The 15,499-nt window shown below is 51.0% G+C and overlaps 1 protein-coding gene across 4 annotated transcripts in view; it reads left to right on the forward strand.

The window, feature by feature from the left end:
* The first annotated feature begins 1,824 nt into the window (after positions 1-1,824).
* The window catches only part of ATG16L2 (autophagy related 16 like 2), a 30,297-nt gene continuing 16,622 nt past the window's right edge, over positions 1,825-15,499 (forward strand). For 2 of the 4 annotated variants that reach the window (XM_072133795.1, XM_072133797.1), the window contains exons 1-5: positions 6,375-6,483; positions 6,609-6,705; positions 11,879-11,969; positions 12,060-12,133; positions 14,277-14,519. In XM_072133795.1, coding sequence (XP_071989896.1) covers positions 6,375-6,483; positions 6,609-6,705; positions 11,879-11,969; positions 12,060-12,133; positions 14,277-14,519 — 614 coding nt within the window. Of the gene's footprint in view, positions 1,985-6,374; positions 6,484-6,608; positions 6,706-11,878; positions 11,970-12,059; positions 12,134-14,276; positions 14,520-15,499 lie in introns of those variants that run through there. The other 2 variants (XM_072133796.1, XM_072133798.1) reach the window with 2 other exon arrangements.

Consider the following 15,499-nt stretch of genomic DNA (forward strand, 5'->3'; position numbering starts at 1 on the left):
ACTCTCTGTTATCAGCCATTACATCCTGGAGAGAGGAGACTGTACAGGGGGATACAATCTATTACTCTCTGTTATCAGCCATTACACCCCGGGGACAGGAGACTGTACAGGGGGGATACAATCTATTACTCTCTGTTATCAGCCATTACATCCTGGGGAGAGGAGACTGTACAGGGGGGATACAATCCATTACTCTCTGTTATCAGCCATTTCATCCTGGGGAGAGGAGACTGTACAGGGGGATACAATCTATTACTCTCTGTTATCAGCCATTCCATCCTGGGGAGAGGAGACTGTACAGGGGGGATACAATCTATTACTCTCTGTTATCAGCCATTACATCCTGGGGAGAGGAGACTGTACAGGGGGGGATACAATCTATTACTCTCTGTTATCAGCCATTACACCCCGGGGAGAGGAGACTGTACAGGGGGATACAATCTATTACTCTCTGTTATCAGCCATTTCATCCTGGGGAGAGGAGACTGTACAGGGGGGGATACAATCTATTACTCTCTGTTATCAGCCAGTACATCCTGGAGAGAGGAGACTGTACAGGGGGAAACAATCTATTACTCTCTGTTATCAGCCATTACATCCTGGGGAGAGGAGACTGTACAGGGGGATACAATCTATTACTCTCTGTTATCAGCCATTACATCCTGGGGAGAGGAGACTGTACAGGGGGATACAATCTATTACTCTCTGTTATCAGCCATTTCATCCAGGGGAGAGGAGACTGTACAAGGGGATACAATCCATTACTCTCTGTTATCAGCCATTTCATCCTGGGGAGAGGAGACTGTACAGGGGGATACAATCTATTACTCTCTGTTATCAGCCATTTCATCCTGGGGAGAGGAGACTGTAGAGGGGGGATACAATCTATTACTCTCTGTTATCAGCCATTACATCCTGGAGAGAGGAGACTGTACAGGGGGAATACAATCTATTACTCTCTGTTATCAGCCATCTCATCCTGGGGAGAGGAGACTGTACAGGGGGATACAATCTATTACTCTCTGTTATCAGCCATTACATCCTGGGGAGAGGAGACTGTACAGGGGGATACAATCTATTACTCTCTGTTATCAGCCATTACATCCTGGGGAGAGGAGACTGTACAGGGGGATACAATCTATTACTCTCTGTTATCAGCCATTTCATCCTGGGGAGAGGAGACTGTACAGGGGGATACAATCTATTACTCTCTGTTATCAGCCATTTCATCCTGGGGAGAGGTGACTGTACAGGGGGGATACACTCTATTACTCTCTGTTATCAGCCATTTCATCCTGGGGAGAGGTGACTATACAGGGGGATACAATCTAATACTCTCTGTTATCAGCCATTTCATCCAGGGGAGAGGAGACTGTACAGGGGGATACAATCTATTACTCTCTGTTATCAGCCATTTCATCCTGGGGAGAGGAGACTGTACAGGGGGATACAATCTATTACTCTCTGTTATCAGCCATTTCATCCTGGGGAAAGGAGACTGTACAGGGGGATACAATCTATTACTCTCTGTTATCAGCCATTTCATCCTGGGGAGAGGTGATTCTGCAGGGGGATACAATCTATTACTCTCTGTTATCAGCCATTTCATCCTGGGGAGATGTGATTCTGCAGGGGGATACAATCTATTACTCTCTGTTATCAGCCATTTCATCCTGGGGAGAGGAGACTGTACAGGGGGATACAATCTATTACTCTCTGTTATCAGCTGTAGCAAGGGACCTCCTGATGCGGTTATACTCCTGTATTTCCTCCTGCACTATACAGGAAGTGGTGATTCCTCCGCGCTGACACTTTGTATCTCTCCTCTGGTCATGTGACGTGGGGGCGGGGCTGAGGTGACGTGTGGCCCCGCCCCGTGCTGTGCAGTGCGGGATGCAGGAGGCCTGGAAGCTGCACATCCTCCGGCAGCTCCGGCACCGGGACCGCACCCAGCACGGAGCCTTCCAGGAGCTGGTCCAGTCCTGTGAGTAGCGCCCCCTGCGGGGGGTCCGGTGTTGGGTGTGGAGGGGGCTCGGTACAACTTCTCCCATCAGTGCAGCTCGTGCATGAGAGTTTCTATCTCTAGGACTGAGTGTCAGTAAGTCACAGCATCACTGCACTCAGTACAGTGTGAGTATGAGGCGCTCAGGATCACTGCACTTAGTGTGAGTATGGGGCGCTCAGGATCACTGCACTTAGTGTGAGTATGAGGATCTCAGGATCACTGCACTTAGTATGAGTATGAGGCGCTCAGGATCACTGCACTTAGTGTATGAGGCGCTCAGGATCACTGCACTTAGTGTGAGTATGAGGCGCTCAGGATCACTGCACTTAGTGTGAGTATGAGGCGCTCAGGATCACTGCACTTAGTGTGAGTATGAGGATCTCAGGATCACTGCACTTAGTATGAGTATGAGGCGCTCAGGATCACTGCACTTAGTGTGAGTATGAGGCGCTCAGGATCACTGCACTTAGTGTGAGTATGAGGCGCTCGGGATCACTGCACTTAGTGTGAGTATGAGGCGCTCAGGATCACTGCACTTAGTGTGAGTATGAGGCGCCCAGGATCACTGCACTTAGTGTGAGTATGAGGATCTCAGGATCACTGCACTTAGTATGAGTATGAGGCGCTCAGGATCACTGCACTTAGTGTGAGTATGAGGAGCTCAGGATCACTGCACTTAGTGTGAGTATGAGGCGCTCAGGATCACTGCACTTAGTGTGAGTATGAGGCGCTCAGGATCACTGCACTTAGTGTGAGTATGAGGATCTCAGGATCACTGCACTTAGTATGAGTATGAGGCGCTCAGAATCACTGCACTTAGTGTGAGTATGAGGATCTCAGGATCACTGCACTTAGTATGAGTATGAGGATCTCAGGATCACTGCACTTAGTGTGAGTATGAGGCGCTCGGGATCACTGCACTTAGTGTGAGTATGAGGCGCTCAGGATCACTGCACTTAGTGTGAGTATGAGGATCTCAGGATCACTGCACTTAGTATGAGTATGAGGCGCTCAGGATCACCGCACTTAGTGTGAGTATGAGGCGCCCAGGATCACTGCACTTAGTGTGAGTATGAGGCGCTCAGGATCACTGCACTTAGTGTGAGTATGAGGCGCTCAGGATCACTGCACTTAGTGTGAGTATGAGGCGCCCAGGATCACTGCACTTAGTGTGAGTATGAGGCGCCCAGGATCACTGCACTTAGTGTGAGTATGAGGCGCTCAGGATCACTGCACTTAGTGTGAGTATGAGGCGCTCAGGATCACTGCACTTAGTGTGAGTATGAGGCGCTCAGGATCACTGCACTTAGTGTGAGTATGAGGCGCCCAGGATCACTGCACTTAGTGTGAGTATGAGGCGCTCAGGATCACTGCACTTAGTGTGAGTATGAGGCGCTCAGGATCACTGCACTTAGTGTGAGTATGAGGCGCCCAGGATCACTGCACTTAGTGTGAGTATGAGGCGCTCAGGATCACTGCACTTAGTGTGAGTATGAGGCGCTCAGGATCACTGCACTTAGTGTGAGTATGAGGATCTCAGGATCACTGCACTTAGTGTGAGTATGAGGCGCTCAGGATCACTGCACTTAGTGTGAGTATGAGGCGCTCAGGATCACTGCACTTAGTGTGAGTATGAGGATCTCAGGATCACTGCACTTAGTGTGAGTATGAGGCGCTCAGGATCACTGCACTTAGTGTGAGTATGAGGCGCTCAGGATCACTGCACTTAGTGTGAGTATGAGGCGCTCAGGATCACTGCACTTAGTGTGGGTATGAGGCGCTCAGGATCACCGCACTTAGTGTGAGTATGAGGCGCTCAGGATCACTGCACTTAGTGTGGGTATGAGGTGCTCAGGATCACTGCACTTGGTGTGAGTATGGGGCGCTCGGGATCACTGCACTTGGTGTGAGTATGGGGCACTGAGGGTGCACTTAGTGTGGGTATGAGGTGCTCAGGATGAGTATGGGGCGCTCAGGATCACTGTGCACCTAGTGAGGGTTGCTCGGGGTCAGAGATGAGCGGACCTGATGTTTTGGGTCAGTTTCCCCTGTGACCCGTCTCCCTGTCCAAGCTTAGCCATAGGACGCAGCTCTCCATCGCTATTGGCTGATTGTGGGTTCAGTTTTCAGTCTGGCAGCATCTCCGGGTCACACGGGGGGAACCTCAACTAATACATTGGGGCCACTCATCTGAATCACCTACCGCGGGTGCTGGGGGGGTCACTGCTCAGGATCACTTCCCCTGGTGCTGGGGGGGGGGGTCATTGCGCATTGCATTGTATCTCTCTGGGGTTAGCACTGTACGGGTTAGTGACCCCTGACCTGTCCTGGGGTCTCTGAGTCAGGGTTGGCGCTGCCAGGATGAGGAAGCTGTGGTGGCCGCTGTCACGTGGACATTACATCTCACATATTATATTACATATTATATTTGGGGGTCACTGGCCCTTTAATGGGGTGACCCCTCCTCTGTAGTGTATACAGCCCCTGCCCGGAGGAAGTATTTGGATATTTGTTGTGGTATTTCTCGCCCTGCTGTTCCTCATACCTGTGAGAACGACACATAGCGAGATGAAGACCACCTCACCCCCGAGACCCCCATAGATCCGTCACCCGATAATAAATGGATTCGTCCACTTTGTCCCCACATTTCTGTAGAGCCCCCCTAATTCTAACAATACTTTAATGAATGGCATGCGAGGACGGCAGTGGAGACTGACACCGAGGAGCCTGCGGGGAGGAATGTGGCTCCACAACCTGATGTCACCGGAGGAGGACGACCTGGGGGGCCGGGGGTTTCACTATGGAAACGCCCCCCCCCCCCCCCACCAATATTATGACTTTGTAGTGGGCGGATCCTCAGTGACATCTTGTCTGATTCTCTAGTCACATATAGAGCTGCACTCACAATTCTGCCAGGAGCTTTGCCTTGCTCTGCTGCCCCCTGCTGTACAGAGTGTGCGCTGCCGTGATACTGACTGCTCAGCCTGTGTATCTAAGCCCCTCGTGTGTGATACGTGATGTCAGTGACTATGTCATCCCGGTTATTAGGAGAATCCGTGTAGAGTCAATACCGGACTGGTCTAAATATTATAACTGCCTGTATGCTCCTCCCACGTGACGCCTGACTCGCTGTGTGCCCCTCCCACCTGACGCCTGACTCGCTGTGTGCCCCTCCCACATGATGCGGGGCTCGCTGTGTGCCCCTTCCTGGTGACACCGGGCTCACTGCGTGACCCTCCCTGGTGACTCCAGGCTCGCTGTGTGCCCCTCCCACGTGACTCCAGGCTCGCTGTGTGCCCCTCCCACGTGACTCCAGGCTCGCTGTGTGCCCCTCCCACGTGACTCCAGGCTCGCTGTGTGCCCCTCCCACGTGACTCCAGGCTCGCTGTGTGCCCCTCCCACGTGACTCCAGGCTCGCTGTGTGCCCCTCCCACGTGACGCCGGGCTCGCTGTGTGCCCCTCCCACGTGACACCGGGCTCGCTGTGTGCCCCATCCTCGTGACTCCAGGCTCGCTGTGTGCCCCTCCCACGTGACTCCAGGCTCGCTGTGTGCCCCTCCCACGTGACTCCAGGCTCGCTGTGTGCCCCTCCCACGTGACTCCAGGCTCGCTGTGTGCCCCTCCCACGTGACTCCAGGCTCGCTGTGTGCCCCTCCCACGTGACTCCAGGCTCGCTGTGTGCCCCTCCCACGTGACGCCGGGCTCGCTGTGTGCCCCTCCCACGTGACACCGGGCTCGCTGTGTGCCCCATCCTCGTGACTCCAGGCTCGCTGTGTGCCCCATCCTCGTGACTTCAGGCTCGCTGTGTGCCCCATCCTGGTGACTCCAGGCTCGCTGTGTGCCCCATCCTCGTGACTCCAGGCTCGCTGTGTGCCCCATCCTCGTGACTCCAGGCTCGCTGTGTGCCCCATCCTCGTGACTCCGGGCTCGCCGTGTGCCCCTCCCTGGTGACTCCAGGCTCGCCGTGTGCCCCTCCCTGGTGACGCCAGGCTCGCTGTGTGCCCCTCCCTCGTGACTCCAGCCTTGCTGGTGTTGGGAGGGGGTTTCCCATACAGGTCTATGGCCCATCTTTGTATTGTATATCTCCACTTGGGAAAGCTGGGTGATGACCGTTCTGGCTGCAGTCCCAGCAGCTACTGGACTGATCTCTTGCTTCTGTGACTATTATAAACCCCCGTGTATTATAACCTCCCCTCCCCCGCCGCCTCCTGGTTGTACATTTGGACATTGTCCTGAGCTTTGGTCCTGGCCTTGAACTTCTATTCAAAGACTGAGATTTTGGCAGCAGCGCATCAGGCCGGGCGGAGGGGGGGGGAGGGGGAGCATGATGGGGGGGATTGTAGCTGGCGCCAAAGAGTGAAGGTATCTGGATGGTTTCCTGTTACCTCTGTGTCTCCTGGGGGCTTCCTCCCTTGTGGGTGCCAGGGACCCCTTTATGGGATACAGTGTGCGGCCCCTCATTACTGAGCGTTACAGTGTGTCAGTCTATACTGCGGCTCCGTCATTCTATTCTCATGTACATGGGATTCTATGTGTTTGGGCTTCTCCTCCCGGGTCGTTCCTCTGGAAACTTGGGATCTGATGTATTTTTCATGTTTTTTTAGACAATAAACTTCTGGAAAAATCTGTTTTTCTGAAGGACCTGACGGAAAAAATCCAGACTGAGCCGATCCTTTCCCCGGGGGTCCAGCATGCTGCAAGGTAGGTCCCGGTTATATGTATCTAATCCTATCCTGTGTGATACTGCCTGCTGAGCTGTGTATCTAATCCTACCCTGTGTGATACTGCCTGCTGAGCTGTGTATCTAATCCTATCCTGTGTGATACTGCCTGCTGAGCTATGTATCTAATCCTGTCCTGTGTGATACTGTCTGCTGAGCTGTGTATCTAATCCTCTCCTGTGTGATACTGCCTGCTGAGCTGTGTATCTAATCCTCTCCTGTGTGATACTGCCTGCTGAGCTGTGTATCTAATCCTATCCTCTGTGATACTGTCTGCTGAGCTGTGTATCTAATCCTGTCCTGTGTGATACTGTCTGCTGAGCTGTGTATCTAATCCTATCCTGTGTGATACTGCTGAGCTGTGTATCTAATCCTATCCTGTGTGATACTGGCTGCTGAGCTGTGTATCTAATCCTATCCAGTGTGATACTGTCTGCTGAGCTGTGTATCTAATCCTATCCTGTGTGATACTGCCTGCTGAGCTGTGTATCTAATCCTCTCCTGTGTGATACTGCCTGCTGAGCTGTGTATCTAATCCTATCCTCTGTGATACTGTCTGCTGAGCTGTGTATCTAATCCTGTCCTGTGTGATACTGTCTGCTGAGCTGTGTATCTAATCCTCTAATGTGTGATACTGCCTGCTGAGCTGTGTATCTAGTCCTATCATGTGTGATACTGACTGCTGAGCTGTGTATCTAATCCTATCCTGTGTGATACTGTCTGCTGAGCTGTGTATCTAATCCTATCCTGTGTGATACTGTCTGCTGAGCTGTGTATCTAATCCTATCCTGTGTGATACCGCCTGCTGAGCTGTGTATCTAATCCTATCCTGTGTGATACTGTCTGCTGAGCTGTGTATCTAATCCTACCCTGTGTGATACTGTCTGCTGAGCTGTGTATCTAATCCTACCCTGTGTGATACTGTCTGCTGAGCTGTGTATCTAATCCTCCCCTGTGTGATACTGGCTGCTGAGCTGTGTATCTAATCCTATCCTGTGTGATACTGTCTGCTGAGCTGTGTATCTAATCCTATCCTGTGTGATACTGCCTGCTGAGCTGTGTATCTAATCCTATCCTGTGTGATACTGTCAGCTGAGCTGTGTATCTAATCCTCTCCTGTGTGATACTGTCTGCTGAGCTGTGTATCTAATCCTATCCTGTGTGATACTGCCTGCTGAGCTGTGTATCTAATCCTCTCCTGTGTGATACTGCCTGCTGAGCTGTGTATCTAATCCTATCCTCTGTGATACTGTCTGCTGAGCTGTGTATCTAATCCTGTCCTGTGTGATACTGTCTGCTGAGCCGTGTATCTAATCCTCTCCTGTGTGATACTGCCTGCTGAGCTGTGTATCTAGTCCTATCATGTGTGATACTGTCTGCTGAGCTGTGTATCTAATCCTCTCCTGTGTGATACTGGCTGCTGAGCTGTGTATCTAATCCTATCCAGTGTGATACTGCCTGCTGAGCTGTGTATCTAATCCTATCCTGTGTGATACTGTCTGCTGAGCTGTGTATCTAATCCTCTCCTGTGTGATACTGTCTGCTGAGCTGTGTATCTAATCCTATCCTGTGTGATACTGTCTGCTTCGCTGTGTATCTAATCCTATCCTGTGTGATACTGTCTGCTGAGCTGTGTATCTAATCCTCTCCTGTGTGATACTGCCTGCTGAGCTGTGTATCTAATCCTATCCTGTGTGATACTGTCTGCTGAGCTGTGTATCTAATCCTCTCCTGTGTGATACTGTCTGCTGAGCTGTGTATCTAATCCTATCCTGTGTGATACTGTCTGCTGAGCTGTGTATCTAATCCTATCCTGTGTGATACTGTCTGCTTCGCTGTGTATCTAATCCTAGCCTGTGTGATACTGTCTGCTGAGCTGTGTATCTAATCCTATCCTGTGTGATACTGTCTGCTGAGCTGTGTATCTAATCCTATCCTGTGTGATACTGTCTGCTGAGCTGTGTATCTAATCCTACCCTGTGTGACACTGTCTGCTGAGCTGTGAATCTAATCCTCCCCTGTGTGATACTGACTGCTGAGCTGTGTATCTAATCCTATCCTGTGTGATACTGTCTGCTGAGCTGTGTATCTAATTCTCTCCTGTGTGATACTGCCTGCTGAGCTGTGTATCTAATCCTATCCTGTGTGATACTGTCTGCTGATCTGTGTATCTAATCCTATCCTGTGTGATACTGTCTGCTGAGCTGTGTATCTAATCCTCTCCTGTGTGATACTGCCTGCTGAGATGTGTATCTAATCCTGTCCTGTGTGATACTGCCTGCTGAGCTGTGTATCTAATCCTCTCCTGTGTGATACTGCCTGCTGAGCTGTGTATCTAATCCTATCCTGTGTGATACTGTCTGCTGAGCTGTGTATCTAATCCTATCCTGTGTGATACTGTCTGCTGAGCTGTGTATCTAATCCTATCCTGTGTGATACAGTCTGCTGAGCTGTGTATCTAATCCTCTCCTGTGTGATACAGTCTGCTGAGCTGTGTATCTAATCCTCTCCTGTGTGATACTGCCTGCTGAGCTGTGTATCTAATCCTCTCCTGTGTGATACAGTCTGCTGAGCTGTGTATCTAATCCTCTCCTGTGTGATACAGTCTGCTGAGCTGTGTATCTAATCCTATCCTGTGTGATACTGTCTGCTGAGCTGTGTATCCAATCCTATCCTGTGTGATACTGTCTGCTGAGCTGTGTATCTAATCCTATCCTGTGTGATACTGTCTGCTGAGCTGTGTATCTAATCCTATCCTGTGTGATACTGTCTGCTGAGCTGTGTATCTAATCCTATCCTGTGTGATACTGTCTGCTGAGCTGTGTATCTAATCCTATCCTGTGTGATACTGTCTGCTGAGCTGTGTATCTAATCCTATCCTGTGTGATACTGTCTGCTGAGCTGTGTATCTAATCCTATCCTGTGTGATACTGTCTGCTGAGCTGTGTATCTAATCCTATCCTGTGTGATACTGTCTGCAGAGCTGTGTATCTAATCCTATCCTGTGTGATACTGTCTGCTGCGCTGTGTATCTAATCCTATCCTGTGTGATACTGCCTGCTGAGCTGTGTATCTAATCCTCTCCTGTGTGATACTGCCTGCTGAGCTGTGTATCTAATCTTATCCTGTGTGATACTGTCTGCTGAGCTGTGTATCTAATCCTATCCTGTGTGATACTGTCTGCTGAGCTGTGTATCTAATCCTCTCCTGTGTGATACTGTCTGCTGAGCTGTGTATCTAATCCTATCCTGTGTGATACTGTCTGCTGAGCTGTGTATCTAATCCTCTCCTGTGTGATACTGGCTGCTGAGCTGTGTATCTAATCCTATCCAGTGTGATACTGTCTGCTGAGCTGTATATCTAACCCTCTCCGGTGTGATACTGCCTGCTGAGCTGTGTATCTGATCCTATCCTGTGTGATACTGCCTGCTGAGCTGTGTATCTAATCCTATCCTGTGTGATACTGTCTGCTGAGCTGTGTATCTAATCCTATCCTGTGTGATACAGTCTGCTGAGCTGTGTATCTAATCCTATCCTGTGTGATACTGTCTGCTGAGCTGTGTATCTAATCCTATCCTGTGTGATACAGTCTGCTGAGCTGTGTATCTAATCCTATCCTGTGTGATACTGTCTGCTGAGCTGTGTATCTAATCCTATCCTGTGTGATACTGTCTGCTGAGCTGTGTATCTAATCCTATCCTGTGTGATACAGTCTGCTGAGCTGTGTATCTCATCCTGTCCTGTGTGATACTGCCTGCTGAGCTGTGTATCTAATCCTCTCCTGTGTGATACTGCCTGCTGAGCTGTGTATCTAATCCTGTCCTGTGTGATACTGCCTGCTGAGCTGTGTATCTAATCCTCTCCTGTGTGATACTGCCTGCTGAGCTGTGTATCTAATCCTATCCTGTGTGATACTGTCTGCTGAGCTGTGTATCTAATCCTATCCTGTGTGATACTGTCTGCTGAGCTGTGTATCTAATCCTATCCTGTGTGATACTGTCTGCTGAGCTGTGTATCTAATCCTATCCTGTGTGATACTGCCTGATGAGCTGTGTATCTAATCCTCTCCTGTGTGATACTGACTGCTGAGCTGTGTATCTATTCCTATCCTGTGTGATACGGTCTGCTGAGCTGTGTATCTAATCCTATCCTGTGTGATACAGTCTGCTGAGCTGTGTATCTAATCCTCTCCTGTGTGATACTGCCTGCTGAGCTGTGTATCTAATCCTCTCCTGTGTGATACAGTCTGCTGAGCTGTGTATCTAATCCTATCCTGGGTGATACTGGCTGCTGAGCTGTGTATCTAATCCTATCCTGTGTGATACTGTCTGCTGAGCTGTGTATCTAATCCTATCCTGTGTGATACTGTCTGCTGAGCTGTGTATCTAATCCTCTCCTGTGTGATACAGTCTGCTGAGCTGTGTATCTAATCCTCTCCTGTGTGATACTGCCTGCTGAGCTGTGTATCTAATCCTCTCCTGTGTGATACAGTCTGCTGAGCTGTGTATCTAATCCTATCCTGGGTGATACTGGCTGCTGAGCTGTGTATCTAATCCTATCCTGTGTGATACTGTCTGCTGAGCTGTGTATCTAATCCTATCCTGTGTGATACTGTCTGCTGAGCTGTGTATCTAATCCCATCCTGTGTGATACTGGCTGCTGAGCTGTGTATCTAATCCCATCCTGTGTGATACTGTCTGCTGAGCTGTGTATCTAATCCTATCCTGTGTGATACTGTCTGCTGAGCGGTGTATCTAATCCTCTCCTGTGTGATACAGTCTGCTGAGCTGTGTATCTAATCCTCTCCTGTGTGATACTGACTGCTGAGCTGTGTATCTAATCCTATCCTGTGTGATACTGTCTGCTGAGATGTGTATCTAATCCTATCCTGTGTGATACTGCCTGCTGAGCTGTGTATCTAATCCTATCCTGTGTGATACTGCCTGCTGAGCTGTGTATCTAATCCTCTCCTATGTGATACTGCCTGCTGAGCTGTGTATCTAATCCTCTCCTGTGTGATACAGTCTGCTGAGCTGTGTATCTAATCCTATCCTGTGTGATACTGTCTGCTGAGCTGTGTATCTAATCCTCTCCTGTGTGATACAGTGTGCTGAGCTGTGTATCTAATCCTCTCCTGTGTGATACATGTTGCAGGATTACTGTGGAGGGGCCTCATGCTGTTGGATCAGAGGATCCTCGGACACTGGAGAAGGAGATTGCGGAGCTCAGGTGCTACAATGGAGAGGTAAGTACCCGCCCCCCCAGAATATGGGGGAGACCATTGTACCCCCCGTGTGTCAGTCCGCACTGCTGCTCTCTGGTCTTGTATTTGCAGTTGGCCGTCCAAGCCTGCGAGCTGACGAAGGGGGTGCAGGAGCGCGACGGAGAGCTGAAGAGACAGGCGGACAGGTGCGCGGTACAGGAGGCTGAGATACACAAGCTTACTGGCATTACAGGCAGGATCACACAGGAGAGGATTAGATACACAGCTCAGCAGACAGTGTCACACAGGAGAGGATTAGATACACAGCTCAGCAGACGGTATCACACAGGATAGGATCAGATACACAGCTCAGCAGACTGTATCACACAGCATAGGATTAGATACACAGCTCAGCAGGCAGTATCACACAGGATAGGATTAGATACACAGCTCAGCAGACAGTATCACACAGGATAGGATTAGATACACAGCGCAGCAGACAGTATCACACAGGATAGGGTTAGATACACAGCGCAGCAGACAGTATCACATAGGAGAGGATTAGATACACAGCTCAGCAGGCAGTATCACACAGGATAGGATTAGATACACAGCTCAGCAGACAGTATCACACAGGAAAGGATTAGATACACAGCTCGGCAGGCAGTATCACACAGGAGAGGATTAGATACACAGCTCAGCAGACAGTATCACACAGGATAGGATTAGATACACAGCTCAGCAGACAGTATCACACAGGATAGGATTAGATACACAGCTCAGCAGACAGTATCACACAGGATAGGATTAGATACACAGCTCAGCAGACAGTATCACACAGGATAGGATTAGATACACAGCTCAGCAGACAGTATCACACAGGATGGGATTAGATACACAGCTCAGCAGACAGTATCACACAGGATAGGATTAGATACACATCTCAGCAGACAGTATCACACAGGAGAGGATTAGATACACAGCACAGCAGATGGTATCACACAGGATAGGATTAGATACACAGCTCAGCAGGCAGGATCACACAGGATGGGATTAGATACACAGCTCAGCAGACAGTATCACACAGGATAGGATTAGATACACATCTCAGCAGACAGTATCACACAGGAGAGGATTAGATACACAGCACAGCAGATGGTATCACACAGGATAGGATTAGATACACAGCTCAGCAGACAGTATCACACAGGAGAGGATTAGATACACAGCTCAGCAGACAGTATCACACAGGATAGGATTAGATACACAGCTCAGCAGGCAGTATCACACAGGATAGGATTAGATACACAGCTCAGCAGGCAGTATCACACAGGATAGGATTAGATACACAGCTCAGCAGACAGTATCACACAGGATAGGATTAGATGCACAGCTCAGCAGGCAGTATCACACAGGAGAGGATTAGATACACAGCTCAGCAGACAGTATCACACAGGATAGGATTAGATACACAGCTCAGCACAGTATCACACAGGATAGGATTAGATACACAGCTCAGCAGGCAGTATGACACAGGAGAGGATTAGATACACAGCTCAGCAGGCAGTATGACACAGGAGAGGATTAGATACACAGCTCAGCAGGCAGTATCACACAGGAGAGGATTAGATACACAGCTCAGCAGACAGTATCACACAGGATAGGATTAGATACACAGCTCAGCAGACAGTATCACACAGGATAGGATTAGATGCACAGCTCAGCAGACAGTATCACACAGGATAGGATTAGATACACAGCTCAGCACAGTATCACACAGGATAGGATTAGATACACAGCTCAGCAGGCAGTATGACACAGGAGAGGATTAGATACACAGCTCAGCAGGCAGTATCACACAGGATAGGATTAGATACACAGCTCAGCAGTCAGTATCACACAGGATAGGATTAGATACACAGCTCGGCAGACAGTATCACACAGGAGAGGATTAGATACACAGCTCAGCAGGCAGTATCACACAGGATAGGATTAGATACACAGCTCAGCACAGTATCACACCGGATAGGATTAGATACACAGCTCAGCAGGCAGTATCACACAGGATAGGATTAGATACACTGCTCAGCAGACAGTATCACACAGGATAGGATTAGATACACTGCTCAGCAGACAGTATCACACAGGATAGGATTAGATACACAGCTCAGCAGACAGTATCACACAGGATAGGATTAGATACACAGCTCAGCAGACGGTATCACACAGGGTAGGATTAGATACACAGCTCAGCAGGCAGTATCACACAGGAGAGGATTAGATACACAGCTCAGCAGGCAGTATCCCACAGGATTAGATACCCGGCTGATTTTGTGTTGCCCCCTCCAGCCTCTCCTTCCTGTCCTCCCTGGTGGAGGACCACAGACGTCAGTGTCGGTGTCTGGAGGATGAGGTGGTCCGGATGGTCGGCTCCAATGCAGACCTGAAGGAAGACTATGACCACCTCCTGGATCAGCGCCTCCTGCTGGAGCGGCAGCTTCACGACGCCGAGGAGGAACATCAAGATCTCATCGAGAGATTGACAAAAATGAAAGCCCTGGAGGCCGAGCAGCTCAACAACATCAATGAGAGGTGCTCCCCCGCTCCTCAATGTCATGTGACCATAGAAGTCCCGCCTCCGTAGGGGAGAAGTCATGTGGAGGTCCTCCTCGGGGGGGGGGGGGGGGGATTGAAGGGGGGCACCTGACCCTCGGTGAAGGTCCTCCTGGGGGGGAGAAGGGGGGCACCTGACCCTCGGTGAAGGTCCTCCTGGGGGGGAGAAGGGGGGCACCTGACCCTCGGTGAAGGTCCTCCTGGGGGGGGGAGAAGGGGGGCACCTGACCCTCGGTGAAGGTCCTCCTGGGGGGGAGAAGGGGGGCACCTGACCCTCGGTGAAGGTCCTCCTGGGGGGGAGAAGGGGGCACCTGACCCTCAGTGGAGGTCCTCCTGGGGGGGGGGGGAAGGGGGACACCTGACCCTCAGTGAAGGTCCTCCTGGGGGGGAGAAGGGGGACACCTAACCCACGGTGAAGGTCCTCCTGGGGGAGTGGGAGAAGGGGGACACCTGACCCTCGGTGAAGGTCCTCCTGGGGGGAGAAGGGGGGCACCTGACCCTCGGTGAAGGTCCTCCTGGGGGGGAGAAGCGGGGCACCTGACCCTCGGTGAAGGTCCTCCTGGGGGGGAGAAGGGGGGCACCTGACCCTCGGTGAAGGTCCTCCTGGGGGGTAGAAGGGGGGCCCCTGACCCTCAGTGGAGGTCCTCCTGGGGGAGTGGGAGAAGGGGGGCACCTGACCCTCGGTGAAGGTCCTCCTGGGGGAGTGGGAGAAGGGGGGCACCTGACCCTCGGTGAAGGTCCTCCTGGGGGGAGAAGGGGGGCACCTGACCCTCGGTGAAGGTCCTCCTGGGGGAAGAAGGGGGGCACCTGACCCTCGGTGAAGGTCCTCCTGGGGGGGAGAAGGGGGCACCTGACCCTCGGTGAAGGTCCTCCTGGGGGGTAGAAGGGGGGCCCCTGACCCTCAGTGGAGGTCCTCCTGGGGGGGGTGGAGAAGGGGGACACCTGACCCTCAGTGAAGG

This window comes from Engystomops pustulosus, chromosome 2 (genome assembly GCF_040894005.1).
Source record: "Engystomops pustulosus chromosome 2, aEngPut4.maternal, whole genome shotgun sequence".
Lineage (NCBI taxonomy): Eukaryota > Metazoa > Chordata > Amphibia > Anura > Leptodactylidae > Engystomops > Engystomops pustulosus.